Source organism: Bubalus bubalis, chromosome 7 (assembly GCF_019923935.1).
Source record: "Bubalus bubalis isolate 160015118507 breed Murrah chromosome 7, NDDB_SH_1, whole genome shotgun sequence".
NCBI classification, from domain to species: Eukaryota; Metazoa; Chordata; class Mammalia; order Artiodactyla; family Bovidae; genus Bubalus; species Bubalus bubalis.
The window spans coordinates 12,802,047-12,828,807 of record NC_059163.1 but is presented as its reverse complement, the minus strand read 5'-3'; the positions used below and the strand labels follow the sequence as shown (position 1 = coordinate 12,828,807).

Genomic DNA, 26,761 nt, shown 5'->3' with positions numbered 1-26,761 from the left:
GGCAACCCACTCCAATACTCTTGCCTGGTGGCCTACAGTCCATGCGGTCCACAAGGGTCAGACAGGACTTGGCAGCTAAACCACCACGGCCGCATGGTCTTTAAGTTAATAAGAATGTTGGAGGAAACACAATAGTATGCAGAAAGGCAACTTCCATTTATTAAAATTAAATTACTGTATGAGTTCCCTATACAAATAAAACCTTTTTTGTAAATAAAAATACAAAATGCTACAAATTTCAACCATGTAAAAATGCAAAAATAATATCTGGATTATTATAGATGTGTATTTCCCTTTACCATGACCAAAATGTGTAGGAGTTCCCCGCAGTCCATACCACCCGGTCCAAGAGCCTTGTTCAGTCCCACGTGAACCTCCACGAGGGGCCAGGAGGCTTTCTTCTGCAGGCTGAGCTCAAGGTGCTGGGGCGCTCAGCCCCTCCAGGTCAGGATCGGGCTCTGTCTGGAGCTAGTGAGAAGGCATCCTGCCCCGAAGCCCGGCCCCGGCCTCCGACGCTGAGTGAGACCCGACAGGGGCGTCATTGGTCTAGCTCGCTTTCGTTCTGCAGCGTCTTCATCGCCAATCCCCAGAGGGTCATGCTGGAGAAGAACTGGCCCTCCGAGTTCCTGTAGGCGGGGGCAGCGGCGCGGCTGCCTAGGGGGTCGGTGCAGGGGGGGTGGTCCAGGGCCGCCAGGGATGATCGCAGGGCGGCCACGCCGTCGGCCTGCAGCGGCTCAGCGCCGGCTGTGGCATCCATGTCTGGGTAGCCGTAGGCCTGGTGCTGCGCCGGCGGCACGTGCGGGGGCTTGGCCAGCTTCACCGGCTCCAGGCTGAGCTTCTCGGACTCAATCGGCCCGTGCTGGGGCTGAGCCACCGGCTGGAACTTACAGGGGCTGTCAAACCCCGCCACCGAGTCCTCATCCACCGGGTGCGCGGGGATTTTGACGGTCACGGCGGGCATCAGAGGCACGGACACGTCCTGGGAGAAGGAGTCGGAGCTCTGGGACCGCTCCAGGTCCGGGGCTTCGATGGCCCGCGTGAGCGCCTCCAGGGCGTCCGGCCCCTCGTCGCTCACCCGGCAGTGCGTCTTCTTGTGCCGCCGCAGCACGGCCGAGCGTGTGAAGCACTTGTTGCACACGTCGCATGTGTACGGCTTCTCCCCGGTGTGCGTGCGCACGTGCCTGCGGAGGTCGCCCGACCCTCCGAAACACTTCCCTGCAGGGACAGACAGGGCGCTCTTCAGGGGAGGACGTTCGGGAGGATGTCCCTGCCACCCCCAAGTGCCAAACGACCCCGCTTTCCTGTGAACTCGGCTGCGCCCTGCTATCAACCAGTCATGCCGGTTCCAGACCTTCCACGCCACTCCGCTGCAGCCCCCCAACCTGCAGCCTCGGTCTCCACATGCCGTGTCACCTGAGGGCTCCGGAGCCCCATCCCCCTGTCCAGGAGCATCCCCTGGGGGCCTGGGCGCCTGCCCGACAGCCCACGCTGGGAAACCACATCAGCGCTATTCTGCTATCCCCAAATCAAACACAGCCAATCACTACTTTAGAAGCATCTTTTCGAAAGTTACTTATAAACTCAATTTTTAACCTAATTTTACACTCCTTCTCCAGGTACTACTTCCTTTCTCTAGGTATAAGCTAGAGGTAGGTGATCTAAGGCCTACCATGAGGTCAGAACACCAGAAGAGAAAAACCAATACATAACCTTATAGAAGCCATTTACAAAGGACTGAAACAAACTATGCTTTGTTTGAAAAGACGCTTGCCCCTTGGAAGAAAAGTTATGACCAACCTAGACAGCTTATTAAAAAGCAAAGACATTACTTTGCCAACAAAGGTCCGTCTAATCAAAGCTATGGTTTTTCCAGTAGTCATGTATGGATATGAGAATTGGACTATCAAGAAAGCTGAGCGCTGAAGAATTGATGCGTTTGAACTGTGATGTTGGAGAAGACTCTTGAGAGTTCCTTGGACTGCAAGGAGATCCAACCAGTCTGTCCTAAAGGTGATCAGTCCTGAGTGTTCATTGGAAGGACTGATGCTGAAACTCCAATACTTTGGCCACCTGATGCAAAGAACTGATTCATTGGAAAAGACCCTGATGCTGGGAAAGATTGAAGGTAGGAGGAGAAGGGGATGACAGAGAATGAGATGGTTGGATGGCATCACCAACTCAATGGACATGAGTCTGAGTGAACTCCGGGAGTTGGTGATGGACAGGGAGGCCTGGCGTGCTGTGGTCCATGGGGCTGCAGAGCTGGACAAGACTGAGCGACTGAACTGAACTGAAACAAACTACATGATTTACATGGACACACCTTTCAGAACGTCTCACTTAATCCTACGTCCCTGTATTTGAATTCTTAGCTATCCAGCCCTGGTCAAGCATGGTGGGCTGTTTGGACTGCTTCCATCTGTTTGCTACTATACCTGAGGGTCAGCTCACTTCATCCTTCCCCTTGTTTCCTTAAGATAAATTCTCAGTAGTGGACATTATGTGGCAAAAGGTGTCAAAGGATATAAATTTCATTTCAGCCACAGGAGCGTTCCCTAGAGAGGGGAAATGGGAGGAGGAGTCTCTCCTTTGTACAAGTCAAGACAGGGGCTTGATGCGGGTCCCTAGGAGGTCCCAGTGGAGCAGCACCTGCCTCCGGCATGGGGAAAATGGAGACAGCTCGCTTACTGTATGGGCGGCAGACAGAGAGAGAGCAGACAGTCACCTCTGCACCCGCGTGGGCCTGCAGACCCCGGAGCACAGAACGTGAGTATTTCCACAGATCAGACGAGGGTCATGCTTGCAAGGAAGCCAGCCTTGGAACCTAAGAGGACTGCCCAGAGGGGCGATGGGACCCCGACAGAGAAAGCCTCCTCAGGATGAACGGCTACAAAACCGAGGGCTAAAGGAGAAAGTCCAGCCAGAAGAAAATGCACCTTTCCATCCTGCAAAGTGCAGCTAAGTGCTGGGGAAGGAGAACAGCGTGTAAGGGGGAGGCTGTCTTACAAAGAAGGTGAAATGCTGGAGGGAGAGGGAGGGGGAGGAGGAGGGAGGGAGGAAGAGGCAGAGAGGGCCCGGCTTTCAAGTCAGCAAAGCTCAGACTGTGAAGCCACCATGAAGTGGAAACTGTCTTTTGAATCCAAGAAAACGAAAACATACACCCACACATACACTTGCATGTGAATGTTCCTAGCAGACGTGCTAAGTGAGATGAAGTCAGTTACAGAACGCCACACATCACAGGATGCGACTTCTATGAACTGTCTGCAACAGGCAAACCTAGGGACCGAGAGCAGGCCAAGGGTTGCCGAGGGAGCGGGTGTAGTGACTGCCCGTGGGCACGGGGTTTCTTTTCTGGGGTGATGGAAATGTTCTAAGACCGTGGCGAGGGCAGCACAGCACTAATGCACCCCAAATGCTGACATGTTCACTCCAAATGGGTAGGTCCCATAGACAGGACTCAACTCAGGAAAGCTGTTACTACAGATCCGAACCGGCCACACAGAATCACTCTCGCTCCCTTCCTCTCCCTGCTTTCCCTGAAAGCTGACCTCATCTGGGTCAGAAGCCTCAGGCAGCGAGCAGCGGGGAGGGGTGGACATGAAGGACGGGGGGGAGACAGGGGCCTGCTGCGCTGCCTCCCCTACGGTGTCATAGCGGGCAAAAGCAGGTCCTGGCTGGAAGGAAGAGAACAGTGAATCTGAGGTCAAGTTCACAATTGTAATAATAATAACCGACATCCTACACTAGGGATTTGAGACTGCAACTGTGATTGAAAGTGATGCAATTTTATCCTCTAAGAGGGAGCAGACAAGTCACGGAGCTGCCGATACTGGTGTCCAGGGGATCTGACCCAGCTTAAGCCTGAGACATGAAGGAAGCTGCCTCCGGCCACATCCCACACATCCTGCCCTATTTTAGGGACCAACCACAACGAGAACAGAGCCGCTCCGAGGATGCCCCAATTCCAGGCTCCCCACGGCCTGACTCTGAGCATTTTTCCTCTTTGTTCTAACCAGGTAATCATAAAAATGGTTACTCACTCATTCAGTCCACATTGCCAGTGGCACACATGTACCTGTGTGCGCACGCGCACGCGTGCACGCGCACACACACACACACACACACACACACGCCCTCCCCTAGTTCTTTAGAAGCTCCAACACTCTGTGATCACGGATACTTTACTCGAAGCCCCAGTTCCCTGGCCTGTGAAGTGATGTGCCTGGAAACTGAGCCTCCCGATGACGTCACTGATGCACCAAATGCCGCAGAGGTGACCTTTGCTTTGTGACACGTGACACGATCTCAAGAAGCACCCCTCCTGAGCCCACTGTGTGCCCCCGATGCCCCGCAGGCCGCTGTGCCCCGGCCCTGCAGCTGCACCGCACGCTCTCCCCCACTTTTCCCACTGCCAATGCCCTGTGGCACCTGGGACTCTGTTATCAGTCACCTTTGTATCTAGGGCAGTTGCCGAGACCTTGGGTAAATGCCACATGGACACAGATGAATCAAAGACCAAGGTGATCAAGAAATAGCAATCACTTCCATGTTACCCACGAGGAGAGGGGTGACTTATCTGAGCCCCCCTAATGACCGAGGATGGTGTGTGGGCACAGAGCCCGGCATCCTTCCCACGGGGAGGAGCAGGTGAGCACGGGGTCTGCGGTGGGCAGAAACTTACCACAGGCAGAGCAGCTGTAAGGCCGCTCGCCCGTGTGCCGGATTCTGTGCTTTACCAACTTCCTCTGCATGTTAAAAGACTTCCCGCACTCATCGCAGGTGAAGACTTTGTCAGCCGTGTGCGTCTTTTTGTGCTCCTTCAAATTACTGAAGTTACTGAACCCTAGAGGAGACCACACACTGGGGTTAGGCTGAGGGACGGAGAACATTTTAGTCGGAAATCTTCCGAAGGGAGACGCTCGGCCGTACCTCGACCACAGATGTCACACAAGTGTGGCTTTTCTCCTGAGTGGATGATAATGTGACGCTGGACATCTCCCGAGGCTGCAAACCTGCAAATGCAATTTGGAAAGTCAATTAAGAGCCTGCCTGCGTCACTGCAGACCTTTCTAACTCCAAGTCGCCCAGGGAGGAGACGAGCTGCTCCCTCAGAATGTGACCAGGAGTGGCCTGATTTCGTTTGAGATGCTCATTAGAAAAGAACATCTTTTTTTCCTCTTCTTTTTAAAGGAAGAGTAGAGAATGATCCTAATGTTTCATTTCTAAAACAGTTTTTCCCTACCTACTTGCGTTAACCTTTCTTCCTCAGAGGTGATCGCTAGGTGGGCTGGGGGTGGGGGTGGAGGGGCAATCCCAGCCCAACCCAAGCCCCGGTGTGGAGCTCAGTCTCTCTCTGTCCTGCCTCACTTGATCACAGGACCACAGGTTGCATCTGGGAAGATGTATCTGGGAAGACTATAAATGCACGCTTTACTTCTAAACGGGAGTTCAAAAGGCTCACACTGAAAACACCCTAAGAAACAAGACTTTCAAGGACCCGCTCCCCAGCGAAACAGCAGAGGGCCTGTGCTACAAGGCACCCCAGATAGGCAGGACCCGGGACCTGGGTGCTAAACCTGGCCTTCAGTGTCTGGGCAGCTGCAGAGACACTATCAGGCCAGGAAGCCTTTACTTCTCTGTTTTCTACCATCTGCAGAGACAACTGCTTTTTCTGGAACTGAATCAAGGGTGCTGCCCTATCCCAGTAGAAGACTGTGACTATAACTGCCCCATATCATCCCAGCCCTGCCCCCACCTCCTGAATACGAACCTATCAGGGGCAGAAAATGTCAGTGTTCCCATCACAGCACTTAGCATATGCTGCTAAGTCGCTTCAGTCGTGTCCAACTCTGTGTGACCCCATAGACGGCAGCCCATGAGGCTGCTCCGTCCCTGGGATTCTCCAGGCAAGAACACTGGAGTGGGTGCCATTTGCTTCTCCAATGCATGAAAGTGAAAAGTGAAAGTGAAGTCGCTCAGTCATGTTCGACTCTTAGCGACCCCATGGATTGCGGCCCACCAGGCTCCTTCATCCATAGGATTTTCCAGGCAAGAGTGCTGGAGTGGGGTGCCATTGCCTTCTCCGACTTAGCATATAGTAGGTGCCTAATAAATGCTGAATGGCTGAATGGTTAAATGAATGAAGAAAACACTAGTGACTGGTAGAGGCCTGGCCGTTGCCTCCTGTCCTAGAACAACCAACCACCAGATGACAGAGGGAGTGGAATCCCGACAAACGCCCCCCGAGGGGCAGGGGGTACAGGCTGCAGGCCAGTATGCCCACAAGGAGGGGGCACCTCCACCTCCAGAGGCAGACTGTGGTCTCCCAAGTGCTTGGCCTCCCTGGCCTGAGGCTCGCCCGTCCTTCCTATGGCTGCACTCTCAGCCTTCTCACGGGTCTGCGAGCAGGGCTGGCGTGCCCCCAGCCCCACTCTCCTGATTACAGGCATTCAGGCTGCCGAGTCTCATTTCCCTACCAGATGATCACCTCTGTGGGACCAGTCATCTTTTAATAGACATTTCTGGAATGAATGGACATTTTAGCATAATTCTGTTTCCCGTAAAATCCCATTTCCTACGACTGTGTCCTAGATTCTTCTTTGATTAACATGTCCATCTCTTTCCACTGTTCTCATGTGTGTCACATGAAAGGCCAGCGGGTTCGGCTCTGCTGTGTTCCTGGGTGACAGCGGCCCCCGCGAGGCTCGGAGATGCCGAGACGGTTCCTCTCGGGCGGCTGACCGAGCCCTGCACTGACCTCTTCCCGCAGATCTCGCAGATGTATGGCTTCTCCCCAGAATGCCGACGTAAGTGAGTCTGCAAGTTACCCGCCTGCGGAAAAGGAAAAGAAAAAATATGCCAATAATGGAAAAAAAACTTTTTTAAGGGCACATACATTCAAAAGGGACACTGACAGATTTAGCCAGGTTCCAGTCCAACTTCCCAGTGAAGATCCCAGATGCACGACTCAGAAGCAGCCACGTGCAAGGAGATGGAGGCCCAGCCTGGTTCTGATTTGGGAGCGGCCCCTGCCTGGCAATGAACTGAACAGGGGGTGACTGATTTCAGCTCGGCTCCATGCCAGCCCCTGGTCTATCCCTCATCAGGGGTACAGGCCACCATGTCCCTGTAAAATGGGCCCGACATTCTGTGGGGGCTGCTTTTAGGGTTGCTAAGCTTGTATTTTGAACAGCTGTTGATGTATTATATTTCTTTTTTTTTTAACCTCAACCACCTACATGCAAACATCATTTGAAAAAAGGTAGCACTTATACTTGGTCATTTCAGTATTCATTGTTTTTTCTTGAAAAACATGCTTTTGTTCATAAGGAAGGTAAGACATTTCCAAAAAGTATTTCCTCTGGTGGTACAGTTGCTCTTACTGACAGGTTGGTCATTTTTACTTCTGTGCAAAAAAAGCGAATCAGGAGATTCAGGGTGGTCCTTCAGCTGCAGGCCTTAACTGTTTCTAATCTCTGAAACAGCAGGGCTTTACGAAGAGTAACTGATTTAAATGGAAATCACAAAATAGATTTCCATGTGCTAATCAACAGGAAATCAACACTAAATTGCCTAAAGTACAGTGAAATTAAACCTCCAAAGGCCTGACATTACAAAAGCTACTGGCATAAGTTTCAAATTGGGACTGGAAAACACAATCTTCCATCGCTGTACTGTACATTAACAGTCTCAATCTGTCACTTCCCGATTTAATTTTTTATAGTGTTCTGCTATGAAAAACACTGAGGAGGACGAAGATATCCAGGGTAATAATGTGCAGGCCTTACGTACAAAATAAGCCAAAAAGAGAATAAGCAATAATCCCCAACTCATAAATTTGGCTTCTAATTTTTTTTTTTTGGACAGGTAAGAAGTGGATTTATTTAGAGAGAAACACACAGACATTGTGGGCCACCTCAGAAGGCACGAGTGGCTGGCTTAAACTGTATTTTAGGTGAAATTCAAAGATAGTTCATGGTTATAGGACTGAAAGTATAAAGAAAACTGCGGATTTTATGTTATGTGACACAGAAGATTCTTTACGTCTATCAGATTCTGAAAACACTGAGTTAGAGACTATATTTCAAAATATGATAAATATGGCTTAAGGGAAAAAAGCTGGTTTATTTTAGGTAACCCAAGAGAAAGTATTTGGCAAAACAATGGGAAATAACTAGCTTTTAACTGAATGACTATTAATAACAATAATAAAACAGCAAATGCCACAGCAATAGACATTTGGTCTACTCACACATAACCAAATTACCCTTAGAAATTGGTATTATTGTCTCTGTTTTCTAGGTGTACAATTGAGATTCAGATAAATAAATCAGTTGCTCTGGTTACACAGTAGGCCAGAAATTAACGTTGGTTGATCTGAACTTAAACTCTTGTCTTCCATGAGGGCCTGCCAGCTTCTGTGAATGAGCCAGCCTGGGCTGAATCCTCAGTATGCCAGGGACTGTGCTATGCAGGAAACGGCTCACTGGATTTAAGATAGCACACATTTTAAATCAGTCACTTCCAACTTTCAGAAAAGTTGGTCATTTAAATAACAATTTGTATGGCACCATCTGCTCAATAGTTTAATTAGAGCCTCCGTTTCAAGTTCTTATATAAACCATGTATTATGGTTGAAATACATTCGGATTCAATTCTTAGCAATGGTGCATCTTTCCTTTTTAAATACAGCTTAACAATTAGTTGTTTTCAAAGTAAATAAAACTGAAGAGTCTTCTACTTAACGTTACAGTGCTGGTGGTCGAGTCGCTAAGTTGCGTCCGACCCTTGGGACCCCATGGACTGCAGCCCACCACGCTCATCTGTCCATGGAATTCTCCAGACAAGAGTACTGGAGTGGGTTGCCATTTCCTTCTCCAGGGGATCTTCCCAACCCAGGAATCGAACCCAGGTCTCCTGGGTTACAAGCAGATTCTTTACCGACTGAGCTACAAGGGAAGCTTAAATATTACAGTAAACAACAGTAAAACAAACTTTAAGATGTTTTCTTAGCTATTTAATACTGAAAATGCATAATGAAAGTTATTGTTCCCCCCGATAAAGAAGCATATATTAGTCTGATAAATGGCATAAAAATAGATTAAATAATGGAAAGATTCAGGCAAAAAAAATTCAATCATGCATTCAGATAATGTATACCAAATTACATAGCAAATTGGGGCCCCGATTATTTGCCCTTTAGTCAAAAGTCTTTATTTTTAGTAAATTTTGCTATGCTCTGCGTGCTTGCATGCTAAGTCACTTCAGTCATGTCCGACTCTTTGTGATCCTATGAACTATAGCCTGCCAGGCTCCTCTGTCCATGGGATTCTCCAGGCAAGAATAGCGGAGTGGGTTGCCATACCCTCCTTCAGGGGATCTTCCTGACTCAGGAATTGAACCCTAGGCTCTAGCACTGCAGGTGGATTCTTTACCACTGAGCCACCAGGTTACTAATTATATCCTAAGTACACAGACATCTTAGAAATTATCTATATACTGCTGGATCCATGAAAACTCCAGCAAGTGGTAAATACCAGTAGGTCTCCTTTGTTAAGAGTTTACTATGAGTGGAACGCTTTGCTCACCAGTTACAAACTGACTTGCAGAGAGTCCTCACAATGTCCTCATAAAGTGTAATTCACCAGCTCCAGGAGGTAAACAGAGGCCCTGGGAGGGGAGCAGCAATGGCCCCTACAGCTGGGATGGAACACTCCCCAATTCGACTTTGTCTGTGGACTCAGCTGTTGGGCTGAAAAATATTAGCAAAAAAGGAATTCTACCCTTTCTAAGTGGACAGCACTTTAGTTTAGGATGGAGTTGTCAGAACTCAAAAACTCTGCTGCAGAAAAGAAGTTAACACCTGGTTTGCTTAATAATTTAAAAAACAAACTCCTTCCAATAGGTACCTGAACCTCAGCATTTAACCATGATCAAATCAAACACATGTTCTCAGGCAGAGTACTCTTCTAGTGGTGGGTGACTGTTTCTGTACAGAATAGGGAACTGTGAAACTTTAGAGACAAAAGAGAACTCAGATCTTACAAGTCATCTTGAGAAGTTTTAAGACTATAAAACAGAAAAAAAAAAATGTGGAGATTAACATAAGGCTATCACCTAAGGAACAATGATTACTCCATTGATAAAAGGATACTTAATATCAAAAGTGTGGGAAATACCACCTCAGAGTTGAAGATTTAATAATTTAGGTTCACTGAAGTATTATTTCTGGCACATTCACCACAGATGGGATGCAGTTTTGCGACCTCTGGCATGGGGCCGCATCAGCACCCTGGAACATGTGTAAGCAGCCTCCTAGGGATGCAGTGCCCTGTCAATCACACCCTGGACAAAGGAGACTCGGGGAGGGTACTGAACCTCTCAGAACCCGTCCGTCCTTCCGCAGCGGCTGTTCAGGGTCTCTATTCTGCTTCACTGGAGAGGCGAGGCAACTCCACTCCTCTCCCCCAAGACAGCTGAACACACCGGGTTTCCCTTTGCCTGTTTTTCTTGTGACAGGTATTCCCGACCTGTCATGGTCTTAGATTTCTCCTCTGTTTGCACTGAACAGCCAGGTTCTCCTGCACACGGGAGACACGTGGCTCCAAATGGGGCCTCATGCATACTGTCAGCTACTACATGACCCTCACTTGCTGTCATCTGGGCAAGGGCCGAGTCCGAAATTGCATTAATACACGCAGAGCCGGCTGTCACAATCTAGGCTTATCACAGCTTTTCCAAAGCTGAGGTAAACTGTTTGCTGACTCATTATTAAGGTTGTGGCTAATTTAATTTTTTTTAAAGACTAACCAACCCTATTGAATACTACAATGAATAAAAAGTTAATTCTTATTGGTAGGTCTGCTATTTCTGAATCTTCCAGAAGGGAGGGTATTTCCAGTCCACTGTAACCACATGTATTCCAGTTCATTTGAGAAATGAAGGACAGGTTACTAAAGTGTAAACACCGCCACTGCTCCCTCTGCCTGGAACGCCAGAGCCTCAGGCCCATCCATCAAGGCCTCCCATCTTCAGGGCCCCGCACCAGTCACGGGCCACATCCCATGACTGCACCCAGCCAAACATCACAACTTTCAGGTGGGATCGACCACTCCCCTCTTCACCCAAACTGTTCCCTGTAAAACAGCCCTGGAAGTTCCACCGTTTCGTTGTGCTTTACCACTTTATGCACCTGTTGCTTCCTCTAAACACAAAGCTCCTTGAAGCCTTATTCATCTTTGTGCCCCAGCGCAGGCAGAGCTCCTCAGACATTGTAGGTTTTTAATAAATACTTGTTGAAAGAGTCCTTATTCACAAAAACTTCATCATTAGGAGGTAAAACAGCAATACACATCTAAAAACCATAAATATATGGTTATGTTCATAAAAAAACCCTCGATGTTTATAAAAGTCTGATAAAAACACAGACACCGATATAGAAGAGGATTTCTGTAGCGTCTATCAAACACGGCTGCCCTTGGTGGGACTCGAGAGGAACGTGTAGGACAGGTCTGAAGCAGAGGACAGCGTGCTATCAAAACCACTGTACTCAAACACGCCAACACTGAAGCCCCAGCCCCAACCAGCAGCGTCAGAATCTCTGAGGGTGAGCCCCGGCATTAACTCCAAGAGAGAAGGCTGAAGGCAGGCTCAATGCCTCAATGTCTGGTTTCACTTTATTTGGCTAACAGTGAAAACCCATGGGATTCCGAGCAAGAAAAGGATAGAACATAAACTGTTACCATGGTGTAAATGTATAAAGGACTTTCACATCCATTTTTTTTCATTTAATCCTCCTAATATTCCCATGCAGTGGTATCATCTCTATTCTAAGAATTAGAAAAATGAGACCCAGAGAAGTTGTGATTGCTAACTATTAATGGCCATTAAGTCACTTTTTAGGGCTTCCCATTACACCAAAGCTGCAAAGATTAAAGTGGTGGGGGGTGGAGTAGGGGGGGGAGTGTGCCTTTGGAAGACTGGTCTATAAGAGCAGAGAGGACAGAGAAATGAGAGGCAATGGCCACAGGAGAGGGACTACTGATGTGTCCTGAGGACTCACCACGGGCCAGGCGTGATGCTGAACATCTTTAGTTGCTCAGTTGTGTCTGACTCTTTGTGACCTCAGTCGTGTCTGACTCTTTGTGATCCCATGGACTGTAGCCCACCAGGCTTCTCTGTCCATGGGATTTCCCAGGAAAGAATACTGGAGTGGGTTGCCCCGTCCTTCTCCAGGGGATCTTTCCAACCCAGGGATCAGACACTCCTCTGCCTGCATTTGCAGGCAGATTCTATACCACTGAGCCACCTGGGAAGCTGACTGTCTTATAAACTCATTTACTCTTCACACACCACAGGGGTCAGTGGTCCCGCACCCTTGCTTCACAGATAAGGAAGCCAAAGTGCCAAACACGGAGCTTGTCTGAGGTCAAAGCAGAAAACCAGAGGCTGGATCCAAATCCACACTGTCTGGCTCTAGAGGCCAAGTTCTGACCTCCAGGGGAGGCTGGCTGGAAGCAGCACAGGCCTCAGCTAGAGTGCATGGCAGGTAGACCAGCAATCCCTCCACTCAGCTCAGCAGAGGCTTGGTGGGGTGCACAGCCCCTGCCTGGACCGATAAGGCCAAGGAACACACTGGGGCATGGTGAGTTATGGCTCACAGCCAACAGGAAGAGTGAAAAGCAGCCAGACGGCAGGTCTGGGTGTGTGGGAGACCGAGGAAGGGGACGTGTCAGCGCTGGGGCCACTCCTGCGGTTCCTGTGCTCCACGGGGTGAGGGGGTCCAGCTCCTCCACCAAGGCCCAGCCCCAGGGTCCTTCCCCAGTCAAGGAGCATCTGTACATGCTCTTACTCCATGATTACCATGCGAGTGTAGAAACGGTTGTGAACTGTTTCCTCTGGGCACTGGGCCTTGCGAGCAGCTTCTGGGAACAGCTACCTTCTGTCACAGAAGGATAAGCAGGCTCCCACAGCCATTCTACTGCATTCAGAATTTCCTCCGAAACCTTCGCTCTCTCTGTCTGGTGCCCAGGTCAGTACAGAGCCTACAGGAGGACACAACACACACTGGCCAAGTGAGAGGACATGTGCAAAGGCAGGGAATGCAAAGTGTGTGGTCTTCTCCAACACCCTAACATCTGCAACCCTAATAAGAGTAAGAAGGCATCTGTCTTGGGTCCAGCCTGGCATAAACTGCAGCCCCCGTGTGTGTGTTCAGTTGTTCAGACTCTTTTCGGCCCCACGGAGTGTATCTCGCCAGGCTCCTCTGTCCACGGGATTCTCCAGGCAAGAATACTGGGTTGCCATTTCCTTCTCCAGGGGAATCTTACCCACCCAAGGATCAAACCCTTGTCTCCCATACTGCAGGCGGATTCTTTACCACTGAGCCTCCTAGGAATCCCCCAGCCCTCAAGTGAGCTCAATATGGTTTATATCATGCACAGGAAGAGAAGAAATATACTAGAATTAGACCCATCGTTAATGAGGGAAAAGGTATTGTGAGTTCACAGTTATGTTTATAAAAAATGGTACCCCCCACAATGAGCTAGAAATTTTTTTCTTGAAAATTATTTTCTCCTGATTTAGTCTGAAGTCTTTTAAGTTACAGATATCATCAGTCTTCTCTCACAAGTTCCAAAATTATGTCTCATCTGTAATAAAAATAAACACTGGTTTTCAGGTTTTTGATTATTAACAATAAATAAAAGTATTCCCACCTGAGAGAAGTGTTTCCCACAAATGTTACATTCAAAAGGTTTCTCACCTAAAACAAAAGAAAACAACAGCGGGTAAAATCATTAGTAATACCTGCACAACAGTTTTCCACTTACAATGTTTAAACTGCCTTCTGTGTCCCACCATTCAAAACAGCATAACATACTTCATCATCAGGGTACGAACATGGGGAGCCTCTGTCCCCACCATCTCTCTCACCCTCAGATGACAAGCAGAGATGATAAAAGTGAGATCTATATCTGCGTGTGTGTGTGTGCTCAGTCATGTCTGACTCTGTGACCCCATGGACTGTAGCCTGCCAAGCTCCTCTATCCATGGGATTTTCCAGCAAGAATACTGAAGGGGTTGCCATTTCTTCCTCCAGGGGATCTTCCTGATCAAACCCGAGTCTCCTGCATTGGTAGGCGGATTCTTTACCACTGAGCCACCTACGAAGTCCCAATCTATATTTACTTCTCTCTTTAAAAAAAAAAAAGGTTCTTCAAATTTAAACCCGTATTGAAATCAAACATATTTATCTGCACCCAAAAGTATACTGGGGCTTTGGACACAGATTTCCCCTTCAGTCGAAAATCAAATGTGAGTTTTCTTGCTGAACAGCACAAACCCATCTTTTAGCCTGGCTCCTGCACTGACCACAGGTGAGTCCTAACAGAACCAGGGGGACTCATCCAAACAGAGCGGGACCTCCTGAGCGTGTGCTGGAAAAAGCCCCTCCCCACTGCCTTTTAGCCTTGGTTGAAACGTGCTAACAGGGGAAAAGAAGATTCCACCATGGGACGTGTTCCCTTGCTGACTGCTTGGCCCCTCTAATTTCAGTAACTTTGAATGATCACATTTTGGGACAGAACAGATGTAGAGAATGGAACTCTACTATAAAGAAACCACAACGGTTCTGAAGATAGTTTCCAGAAAATGGTCTGTTTAAAGACATACTTCAGGTACTGGCTTTAACCTATAGAACCCTAATAAACAAACAGACCCCATGAAGGCCAAGAATCTTTCACTTTCCCCATTCCCCTCAAATCAAGTGCTTTCATTAAGATCCCTTCTAAAAAATAATGTTTCCCCTCCTATTGTGTTGCTGGAGTTGGCTAGCTTTCTGGGCTTCTGCTAAAGTACTTTTGATCTTATCCTCAAACTGTTTAATGGCTTCCCCAAGGATGAGTGGGGAGCTCCTGACCAGAAGTACAGGTGACCCTTGAACCACAAGGTTTTAACTGTGGAAGTCCACGCATATGTGGATTTCTTTCAATAGTAAGTATTACAGTACTACATCATGGAGGTTGGCTGAATCTGCAGATGTGGAGGGACGGGTACATGGAGGACCAACTGCAAGTTATACCAGGATCTGACTGCTTGGATGGTCAGCACCCCTAAGCCTCGTGTTGTTCAAGGGTAACTGTAATTATAATCACATGGATGCGGCATTTTGAACTACATTTATGTCTGAAGATAAGGGAGATAATAGATAATGTTACATTAAAGCTCCCACTATGAGTTACGAGAGTCTGAAAAAAAAAGGTTACTAGTTCCTAAGAGTCTCAGGTGACCAGGGTTAATAACCCTTCACCAGTGGTTCTCACACTTTTTGCTCTCAGGACCCCTTCACACTCTTAACAGTTGAGGACCCTAAAGAGCTTTTCCTTACGTGGGCCATATTTGACGGTACAGTCTGTATTAGAAATCAAAACAGAATGATTTTTGAAAGAAACAGCTAGACATTTTTCACTGGCCACCAGGTGAAGCCCTCATGCCACATCCTGCAGCCTTGAGCCGACTCCACTGTACACTTGCCCTGGAGGAGGAAATGGCACCCTGCTCCAGTCTTCTTGCCTGGAAAATTCCAGGGGCAGAGGAGCCTGGAGAGAGACAGTCCGTGGGGCCACAAGGAGTCGGACACGACTGAGGGACTGAGCACTGTACACTTGTGGGGGGAGCAGGAGGGAAGGAGGAGCATCCTACATGAGGATACAAATAGTTCTGGCCTTATTGACCCCCGAAAGGCTTCCCCAAACCATGCTTTGAGAACTGCTGCCCTTCTCAATCTGTTTATGTCCCAGGAAGCAACTGTGCCACAGAACTGTCTGACGGCTATTATCCAAAGACGTTCTTGCAGAATAAAAATAATTCTTGTTTCCTTTAAAGCTAAAACAGGTAGGTTTCTCAAATAAAAATTATACTGATCTTTAGGCTCCAGAAAATTACAGAATGATCTAAATTAAGCTTTTTCAGAGCAAAATTTAGTCAATGGTACTGTCTTTGTATGGAATAACTTTGAGCAACTAGTAAAAATAACAATAGTATTTTATATTCAAATACAACAAAATTTATAGAAGGCTTTCATAAATATTAATTCAGTCTCAACAATGCAATAAGGAAGTGAACATCTAAGCAAATGGGGAATCAGGAGTGATAACAGGACATCACACCAATAGTCACAATCACACAAGCACCTTGAAAGCAGTTACTTTAGAAGCCTCCTGAACATACTCCTTCTCATGCCTCGAAGATAACTGCCAATAATGTGTAATGTGTACTAGGGTCATTAGGCTTAAGTGCATGAAAGAAAGTAATATACATGTATTATATTACATACTGTATAAATATTGTTTAACACTTTTTCAAAAGCTTTGGAAAAAATAAATATTTTGGAAAGGGGAAGAGGTATAAGCTAAGGTAACAGCACTCTGAAAATTCAGTGTTCAAATGGAAGAATTTTTCACTGGAAAATACCACATGGTTAAAGCTGATCCTCTTTCAAAAGTTTACCTCCTGCCTCCCAAATCACAATTTTTAAAATCTGACATTCAAAGAGGGAGGGGACATGTACACCTATGGCTAAGTCATGTTGATGTATGGCAGAAATGAAACCAATATTGTAAAGCAATTCTCCTTCAATTAAAGATAAATAAATTTTAAAAAACACATTAAAAACAAACAAAAAAATCGGACATTCAAATTACTTTCCAAAGCTTTCAGAATTACTCAAACTAAACTACTTTGGTCTGAATTAACCAACATCATGCTTAAAAAAAAAAAAAAAATCTAATTCTAAAGAAAGAACTAAATATTGCTTATCTGTTTTAGAATTAATTTGAAAATCTGAGTGAATCAAATGAATCTGCCATACTTTGAGATGGAAAGGTTCTCAAAGAAAACCACAATTAAAAGATGAAAAGTGCACCATGTTTTTAAAATGGCTCTATGAAAGCTTTTACTAACTTAAGATTATTCTTTAAAAGACATCACCAAAAACACAAGGCAGAAGATAGCGAACACTCTTTGATTTGGGGGGTAAATATCAATGACATCATCAAGCAATAGCAAAACTTCTTACAAAAACGGGAGCAGGCAGTGGTGTCTGATCGTCTGGTATTATTTCCTTTCCTTCTGCCTGCGGGGACCAAATCAGTGTACCTGTATGAGACCGTCTGTGCAGCTCCAAATTGCTGGGGTGTTTAAAAGGTTTCCCACACAATTCGCACGCGTACTGTCTCTGGGACTGTGGCAATTGGGTCTGGTCTTCCAGGGCCGCGGAGTCTTCGAGCCTCTCTGTCTCACTCACACCATTAAAGTTCTCAGAACTGCTGAGTTCCTCGCTTTCCTTTTCTTCGGCGCTGGGGCTGTTCACTTTCTCCACACTGTGTTCCTGGGCAGCTTCTAGACTCGTGGTTAAACTGTCATCAGGTTTTGGTTCAGAGGTTTGCTCTGCAGATTTCTGTGACTTTAGGAAGTTGAGCTTCTTAAGGTGAATGGCCTTCTTGAGCCTCATCTGCCGGGTAGGCTGTTGGCCGGCGTGGTCGGACACGGGGTCTGGGGCATTTTCACCCAAAGGCTGGGTCAGGAAGTTGGAAGGCAGGTGCTGGGAGGACTCCAGGACACACTCGGCGTGGCCGATCGCATAGGGCTGGCGATCCGCGGCGTGAAGGTCTGTGGAGGCGCTGAAGGTGAAAGGCTGCTCGGTCACTCGCTCATGACTGGGACAGCTGGCATGTTTATAGTACTGCTTACTGTACAAGTTTCTGAGCTTATAGTAACAATTGGGCTGTTTGAAAGGCAGTTCTGTGCAGCTGCCATCGAACGGGTCGGGGGCTTGTTTGGAGGTTTCGGCCGTGGGCGGATGAAGGCCGACTGAGGGTGGGGCGTGCGAGAGTGACCCGTCCATGGCCCTACCCTGCTGGGTGCCCGCGGAGCACTCCGGCAGCAAGTGAGGTGGGTAGTTTTCACTGAGGACACAGTTCGTGTCGGGAGTCAGGGTGCTCTGCAGGGAAAAGGTGCCATGACAGGGCAGGCCTGGAGGCTGGTCAACGGTGGCTGACTTCAAAAAGGTGTGACACAGATTGAGGACATTCTGAACCTGCAAACACTGGGCCGTGTCCAGCATGACTTGTATGTTGTCCTGGTTAAGATCCAGATGCGACGTGTACATGAAGTCCAGGATCTGCCCGATGCCACTCACGTTCTTAATATCCAAATGAAAAACATCATTCTTCTGGCCTGAAGAGTTCTGAAAGAGGCTCCTGATAAAAGAAAGGATATCTGCTTACAGGGTTAACAAACCATACATTCTGATAGCTTTTTCTTTTAAGTAATATGCATAGTCATAATGTTCAAAATGACTATCCTTCGATAAATGCTAAGATTAAAAATTAAGTATGCTTTTGAGAATTCCACGGACAGAGGAGCCTGGTGGGCTACAGTCGCAGAGTCAGACATAACTGAGTGACTAACACTTTCACACTTCTATTTACATTAGCTTGGACCTGGAAGCAGGGCTTCCCAGGTGGTGCTAGTGGTAAAGAACCTGCCTATAATGCAGGAGATGCAGGTTTGATCCCTGGGTTGGGAAGATCCCCTGGAGGAGGAAATGGCAACCCAATCCAGTATTCTTGCCTAGAGAATCCCATGGACAGAGGAGACTGGCAGGCTACAGTCCATAGGGTCGCATGGAGTCAGACACAACTAAAGCAGCTTAGCACAGCACAGGACATGGAAGCAACCTAAATGTCCACTGGCAGATGAATGGATAAAGAAGTTGTGGTACACATACACAGTAGACTATTACTCAGCTGTGAAAAGAAATGCATTTGAGTCAGTTCTAATGAGGTGGGTGAACCTAGAGCCTATTATACAGAGTGAAGTAAGTCAAAAAGAGAAAGACAAATATCATTTATTAATGCATTATATGGAATCTAAAAAGATAGTATCAACAATGCTATGTGCAGGGCAGCAAAGGAGACGCAGACACAAAGAAGAGACTTTGGGACACAGTGGGAGAAGGAGACGGCGGGACGATTTGGGAGAACAGCATTGAAACATATACACCCCCGTATGTAAAAACAGATAGCCAGTGGGAGTTTGATGTGTGACGTAGGGAACCCAAAGTTGGTGCTCCGTGACAATCTAGAGGGATGAGGTGGGGAGGGAGGAGGGAGGTGGGGTTCAGGAGGGAGGGGACACATGTATGCCTATGGACGATTTATGCTGATGTATGGCAGAGGCCATCACAATACTGTGAAGTAACTATCCTCCAATTAAAATGAATAAATAGAAAAAAAGGTAACAGTTGTTATGCGATGTGAATAAGTGCCAGATCTGCTACGCAACACAGCGCCTGTAGTTAACAGCACTGTGCCGCACACTTAAACACGTGTTAGGCGTTCTTACCACAGTGAAAAATGTCAAGTCTGTCAATTCCGAGTCAAGATCCAGGTGTGTTTGTGATGTTATTGATTCTCAATGTTTTTCAGTATTTTTCTAATCACTCAAAATAAAACATGTCCTTTTTAAAAGCAAAAAAAAATAAATAAATAAATAAATATGCTTCAATCCTTTAAGAAGTTTTTGCAAGCTATTCAATAAAGCAATTTGGATTAATTGAATTCATAAGCTGAATAGCCAAACTTCCAAGGAAATCTCAACATAAGATTTAAAAATATACTCATTGTTCTTTTTCCCAAAATGTAATTATACATATGCATTATTCATTGCATACAGACAGATTACAGAAAACTAAAGAACACACTTTTCAATATTTCATGTTTAGTCTGAAAATTATCTACCTCAAACCATAAAACACATACAAAAATACTTCTGTATCTTAAGTGTCTTAAAAACATCTGAAAATGAAAATAGCTATAATAAATCAACTCTAGATACAGTTCAGATACAGACTCTTTTTAAAAAGTTTTTTAATTTGTTAATCATGGCCGAACACACAAAATGTCAAACACCTGGCTATGTGGTTCATATGATAAATTCAGTGGCACTGTGTACATTCGCATCGTTGTGTAACCACAACCACTACCCAGTTCCAGAACCTTTTCATCATCCCAAACAGCAACTCTATCCATTGAACAATAACCCCCATTATCCCCAGCCCCTCAGCCCCTGGCAACCACCCCTCCACTTTCCATCTCTTGTCAATCTGACTGATCTTGGTACTTGATGCTTCTCAGCAACCCAATGGTCCATAAACCAGCAGTGAGAGAGCCCTGTAAGTTAATGCAGGGAAAAGGCACCATAAGGCCCAGGCCCTTTGTTCTGGGCCTAAGTCAGGTTCACAGGTGAATGAATTTGTCTCCTGTAAAAATACTGAGTCAGGTAAGTTGTCCTGCAAGTTTGTTAAAGACATTTTATCAAATAAACTAGCCAATGTATCATAACATATAGACCTAACTGTCCTGGAAAGACAGAAGAAACAGGCAAAGCCCAAGCAGGGGACCATTTTGCACATGGGCAGAATGCTGCCTCAGGGAGTCAATCCACTATAATATGACTTGCAGCACATATGACAGCTGAGACTTAATTTGATGATTCAGGATTATCAAGGAAAGACTAAATACTGTTCCATGTATCATTTACTAGAGTAGTAAAACAGTATATATTTTAGGGGGAAAAGTTCTGAAAAAGTGCTTGTGTGTGTGTGTTAGTCGCTCAGTCGTGTCCGACTCTTGCAACCCCACAGACTGTAGCCTGCCAGGTTTCTCTGTCCATGGGATTCTCCAGACAAGAATACTGAAGTGGGTTGCCATTCCCTTCTCCAGAGGATCTTCTCAACCCAGGGATCGAACCCTGGTCTCCTGCATCGCAGGCAGATTCTTTACCTTTAGAGCTACAAGACAGTCCTGAAAAAGTGCTTCAGGACAGATTATTCCAGTTAACCAGAAAATGTGTGTAGAATACTTAAATGAAATACTATTGCTTGATCTTATTGTTTATAAGTAAAATCTTTCATTGAGGCAAAAACAATTATAGGGATAAGTAAATTGAGTTCAAATCTGTTTTCTTAGAATGGTAAAATGTGAAACAAAAATGAAAATGTTTTAATTTTTAAAAACATGGCAAATAGGATGTTTTCCCCTCTCAGATTTCTTATTACAGAAATGTTCTTATCAGAAACTCTATTCCTCAATCTTTTTACCTGGAAAGGACAAGAAATGTATACAGAAGCCTGATATTAATTACAACTCAAAAATCAAAGACAAAGTGCCAAATTACTCTCATGGCCCTAAATATATTTTAGTTAAAAAGACTCTTCTTCTCATGTGCGCTCAGTCGCGTCCAACTCTTTGTGACCCCATAGACTGCAGCCCACCAGGCTCCTCTGTCCATGGGAGTCTCCAGGCAAGAATACTTGAGTGGGTTGCCATTTCCTCCTCCAGGGGATCTTCCGCTCAGGTTACTCTAAATACAAAAACGAAAAAGCCCACAATGTGCTACAAAAGATAAGGAGAATGAAATTGAGAAGAAAATAAAATTTAGACAAAAGAATTCCATTCCAAAAAAGCTTTCTCTCTGTACAATTAGAACAGTCTAAAACACGTACCTAAAGTACTGGCTGAAAGCTGCTAGAACGTTCTTATGGGCTTTAAAGCAGACTCCTTTCACCACCAACATACAGTCGCAGAGCAGGCCTTGAATCCGCTGCTCGTGCAGCTGCTGGAGAAGGTGGCAGCTGTGGGCGGCAACTGGGTCCATGCTCCACCATCCAGGAGACCTAGGACAAAGGACGCTGATAAGCAGTGATCCTTGATGCCATGACTGGACACGAAAGGGCACCCAAACCGACTGACTGATCTGTGCTTCACTGTCATGACTTCCTGTGCAACACGAACGCAGAAAGGTGAGCATTATGTCAGATGGCACGGCGCGGTCCACAGTGCCGAATCCTCAAGGGTGCTGAATGTCCAAATGACTGAGTGATTGGTTACCTACCCTTGCCCCAGTGGTTGCCTGAAAAGAAAAGCCATCTTGGTTTATTATTATTATTAGCTATCATTTACTGACTAATATAGACTGGGTACTGTGCTAGTAACATTCCAGCCATTAACTCAAATAATGCTACAAGAACCCTTTGATCACCATTTTACAAGCAAGGAAATTAAGAAACGAGGAGTTAAAGTAATGTGGCCATGATAAGAAAACTGTTATATTCCAAAGCCAGGACTTAAATCCTGGTTCCTAAACCCTGAAGTCATGCTCCTATGCCCATGAGAAAAGGGACAGGAGAAACACAACACAGAACTTTCCTCCAAAGACTTAAATGCTAAGATACAGCATTTAATATCCTGAATCTACATCAGATGTTCTCTGGCTATACAGAAGTGACACGGAAAGTTATGAAACATCCCACAATTTGACTATAAAAACTGTAACTATTGTTATGTTACTTAGCATAGTTCTCTAACTGCTTCATGATATCCATCCTGTACCTTCCCAAAAAAGATTATAAAAAGCTCCAGAAAGAGAATTTGCATCTTACATTTCTTATGTGTCTTACAAATAACTGCCACAAATCATAATGTATCATATACCTCATAAGGATAATCATGGTATTTACCCAATGTTTCCTTTACGTCAGGCACTATTCTATCTAAGCCCTCTACACATATTAACTCATTCAGTTCTCAGAATAGCTGTAAGAGAGATACCACATACCATTAGCCTCACTTTACAGACAGATGAGGACAATGAAGCACATGGCAGATTAAAGATGGCCACAACATCTGTGACTCAAGGGGAGGTGGGATCTAGGTCTCCTCTCCTTGACTTGGGGCAGCCTCTATCTCAATCAACAGAACAGGTGACAGGAAGGGTGTAAAGCTGTGCTCTTTTCTGGGCCGAGGCCTTTGAGCCGACAGCTCCCACCTTCCATCTTCCCGACGATGGCTCCAGGAGGCCTGCGTTGCCAACAGGCCTGTAAGATGCCCAGCTAGAGCCAGTATATGGGGCAGGAGAAGGGCTCTGCTGAACCCAGACTTCCAGTCATCCCTTCCAAGGGACCAGACATGGGAGCAAAGTCACGCTGAAGGCTCCAGACCGGCCCCACCGCCAGCTGAACCCCATTCCCCACCCACACCACTGCAGGGCTGAAGAACCACCCAGCAGAGCCCTGCCTGAATTTCTGACTCACAAAACTGTGAGCTAAAACAAAACAGTTTTTAAGTTACCAAGTTTTAGGGTAGTTTGTCACAAAGCAAATAGATAACCTGACCAGAGTTAGAGAGGACCGACATGGCTAATAATAATAGGTTATCAATAAGGGCAGAGTTGGGATTTAAACCCAGGGAAAGCCCAAAGCCCACATGCTTAACTGCTACTCCAAGTTACATGCAATAGCTCAAAGGCCTTCCTTGGAATCCAATCAGCACCCTCTTCAGTCTATCACCAACGCCTGACTGTCCAGGTGACCCCACAGATAAGCACCGAAGTAAAGCACAACACACATGAGGACGAACGTGTGCAACACAGGCTTTGTGCTATGATACAAGGAGCACGGTGTGCTGTCTTTGTGGCTAACTCACGTTTTGACAAGAAACAAAAATCAACTGTTTTATCGATTAGCATATCTTTGGTATCCAGAAGAGTGCCTTGGACATAGTAGGTGTTCAATACATGGTTTTAAGATGGATGGAGACTCTGGGTCTCGGTGTTTTAATCTGTAAAAATAGAGGGTCCCCTATTGGGTTAGATAATCTCTAAGGTATCTTCCTGTTCTAAATCTACATTGAGAATGTGACGGTAAACTGAATGGCATCAAAAGGAAGGGAAATATGGGAAAGGAGAAAAAGGGAAACATAAGAAAAAGCTTAGATACATGCAAACGAAGAGGTGCTTCTACTGGGAATAAGAACCAGAATGGAATTTTATCCTGTAGCGACAGTTCCTAGAGCAAAGGCCCTTCGGTTCCATGAGGTGATTGATCAATTGGCCAAACACCACAGGAAAGAATTTGGTAAGTCTGTTCAGTGGGGCCACTGAAAGATTACTTCTCCAAGTGTCTGAGGTTCATGCACACACTTGCCTTGGAGTGCCTCTCTTCCTCTCTGGCCATCATGCTTCTCAAGCGGCTTGGTCCCCAGCCCCCTACTCCAACCCTAATGACAAAAGCGCTGGCTACGTGCACACAAGGCCAGACTCCTGTCTTAGCTCTACAATGACTCTATGATGCTATGGAGACCAATTGAGTTAAGTTATGTGCCTAATACATGGCAAGATATTGTGATGAGGATGGAAAGCTGATAAACTCAGGATGGAATGCTCCCTGCCCTCCACAGGCTGTGTCTCAGTTTGAGTCACTCACATAACTTCACAGAGTGCACACTATACACCAGGTACTGAGATGAGATGGCAAACAACTCAGATATAGTCATCCTATGCTTTCACGAAGAGTCAGTTCAGTGAAAGAAACAAAAATAGGGCTGTACTGGAGATATTAAATGGGGAAGGTACAAATTCATTTGGGGGATGAGGGTCAGAAGAAAACCTTCTGGAGGAAAGACATCTATGCTGAAACCTGAAGGTTAAGTTTGCCAGAGAAAGAGCAAAGAGAATTCACCCTGAGTTTTCAGGGGGAGCAAACAAACAAACAAAAACGTGCAGAAGAGCACAAACAAGGAAGAGACTTACACATGCACTCTGCACACAAACCCACCTCGAGTATCCAGCTTTTAAACCTGGGCAACCTGTCACTTCTGTTGGAGAATACTTCCCTCTCTGTCCATCCAATAAATTCTTTTGTGGGCTGAATTGTGTTTCCTTCCAAATCCATATGTTGAAGACTATATTTGGAGATTGGGCCTTAGGAGGTAATTAAGTTAAAATGGTAGTTAAGGTAGATCCTAATCCAATCTGATTGCTGTTCTTATAGAAAAAGAGGAAAGCTGGACATATACACCAGGGATGCTGTGCACAGAGGCAAGATCACCAGAAGGCATGGCCAGAAGGTTTGCGGCTGGGAGCCAAGAAGAGCAGCCTTGGGAGCAAACAAACCTGCTGACACCTTATCTTGGACTTCTAGCTCCCAGGACTGTGAGGAAAATATATGTCTGTTGTTCAGGCCCTCCAGGCTATGGCATTTTGCTACCGGAGCCCTTGCATACACCCTCTATTCCATTCCTGACACTGCTCACCTCCAGAGGGAAACCCTCCTTATAAGCTCCACACCCGCACCCTAGTCCTAATTTAGCTTCTCACAGTTCTCTGTTCACACTGGGTTCAACCTTCATTTGCTCACCGAAGCCCCACAGTGACCACCACTGCTATGTAAGGGACCTGTCTTAAGGGCTGAAGTGAAAGTTGCTCATTTGAGTCCAACTCATTGCGACCCCATGAAACTATACAGTCCATGGAATTCTCTCCAGGCCAGAATACTGGAGTGGGCAGCCTATCCCTTCTCCAGCGGATCTTCCCGACCCAGGGATCGAACCCAGGTCTCCCGCATTGCAGGCGGATTCTTTACCAGCTAAGCCACCAGGAAGCCCAAGAATACTGGAATGGGTAGCCTCTCTCTTCTCCAGCGGATCTTCCCGACCCAGGAATCCAACGGGGTTCTCCTGCACCGCAGGTGGATTGTTTACCAACTGAGCTTCGGAGCTGAAGTCGGAGCTCCCACATTTCAGGCAAACTCCTTAGCATTGCGGGCTGACTCTTTACCATCTCAGCCACCAGGGAAGCCCCAAAGTGAAAATGAAAGTTGCTCAGTAGCGTCTGACTCGTCGCGACCCCATGTCCATGGAATTTCCCAGGCCAGAATACTGGAGTGGGCAGCCTTGCCCTTCTCCAGGGGATCTTCCCAACCCAGGGATCGAACCCAGGTCTACCTCATTGCAGGCGGCTTCTTCACCAGCTGAGTCACCAGGGAAGCCCGGGAATACTGGAGTTGGGTAGCCTATCCCTTCAGCGGATCTTCCCGATCCCAGGAATTGAACCGGGGTCTCCTGCATTGCAGGCGGATTCTCGACCAACTGAGCTACCAGGGAAGCCCCTTAAGGGTTGAGAAGAGCAGATAAACACTCTACTGAGTGCTTTGCAGGAAATCCTACAATAATCTTACCAAGTTAAGCACAGCACTGTAACACGCGTTTACAGACGCGGATCCGAGGCATGGAGAGGTCGCACGGCCACGAGACTGGGCTGGGCTATAGGAGCTCTGGGGTCTTCAGCGCTAACTCTCTCAACTTTACACGGCGATGGAGGGAGCCGGAGAGAGGAGAGGGGACCCGCGGCTTCCCGCGGGCGGTGCCCCGGGCGGCCGGGAGGGGAAAGCGGGTGCGGCGTCCAGGCCGAAGGTGCTGCACACGCCGTGAAGGAGCCCGGCCTGGTCGTCGCGTCTCCTAGCTGAAGCACCTCACGGCCGCGGGCAGACACGCCCGACCCAGCAGCAGCTCTACGGCCCCTCCAGGCGCCAGAGGGATGCGCCGGGCGGCTGCCGGTCCCTGCCCTGCCCTACCCGGCCCGGCCCTTCGGGCGGCCAGCCCGGGGTTCCGGGCCGTTTCCATCGCCCTCAGACCCGCACGCTCTCGTGAGGCCGGCCTACCAGTCCGGCAACCCCCACCTTACCCTCAGAGACCGCTCCCCGACCCGTCTTCTCTTCTTCACCTGCAGCCGCCACCGCCGCCCTCAGCGCTCCTGGCCCAGCCCAGCCGGCAGCGGAACCATCGCGACAACACCGCCCCTCACAGCATTGGGTAGGCGGCACCCGCCCTCTGGCTTCCGGTTGCGTCACTTCCGCCAGGAG

The 26,761-nt window shown here is 47.1% G+C and overlaps 1 protein-coding gene across 9 annotated transcripts; it reads right to left on the bottom strand.

The window, feature by feature from the left end:
* Nucleotides 1-135: 135 nt before the first annotated feature.
* ZBTB49 (zinc finger and BTB domain containing 49) lies at nucleotides 136-26,749 on the bottom strand. 9 transcript variants are annotated; one of them, XM_044945643.1, is made up of 8 exons: nucleotides 26,623-26,749; nucleotides 21,569-21,739; nucleotides 17,158-18,260; nucleotides 13,719-13,765; nucleotides 6,761-6,834; nucleotides 4,933-5,015; nucleotides 4,685-4,846; nucleotides 136-1,215 (listed from the first exon to the last, which is right to left on the bottom strand). In XM_044945643.1, exons 2-8 carry the CDS (start codon nucleotides 21,718-21,720, stop codon nucleotides 539-541), a joined length of 2,298 nt encoding a protein of 765 aa, XP_044801578.1. In that variant the 5' UTR covers nucleotides 21,721-21,739; nucleotides 26,623-26,749; the 3' UTR covers nucleotides 136-538. The 9 variants fall into 9 exon arrangements, with proteins under 9 accessions (XP_044801578.1, XP_006043885.2, XP_025145493.2 ...); XM_006043823.3 differs by having other exon boundaries at nucleotides 26,584-26,734; XM_025289708.2 differs by lacking the exon at nucleotides 26,623-26,749 and adding an exon at nucleotides 26,078-26,539.
* Between the last annotated feature and the right edge of the window lie 12 nt (nucleotides 26,750-26,761).

Coding starts and splice junctions, on each gene's coding strand:
- ZBTB49 (XM_044945643.1), bottom strand. CDS start 21,720: ATGGACCCAGTTGCCGCCCACAGCTGCCACCTTCTCCAGCAGCTGCAC. Junction 6,835..13,718: donor GTGGGAAACACTTCTCTCAG/GTGGGAATACTT, acceptor CCTTTTCCGCAG/GCGGGTAACTTGCAGACTCA. Junction 4,847..4,932: donor GTGTGACATCTGTGGTCGAG/GTACGGCCGAGC, acceptor GGTCTCCTCTAG/GGTTCAGTAACTTCAGTAAT.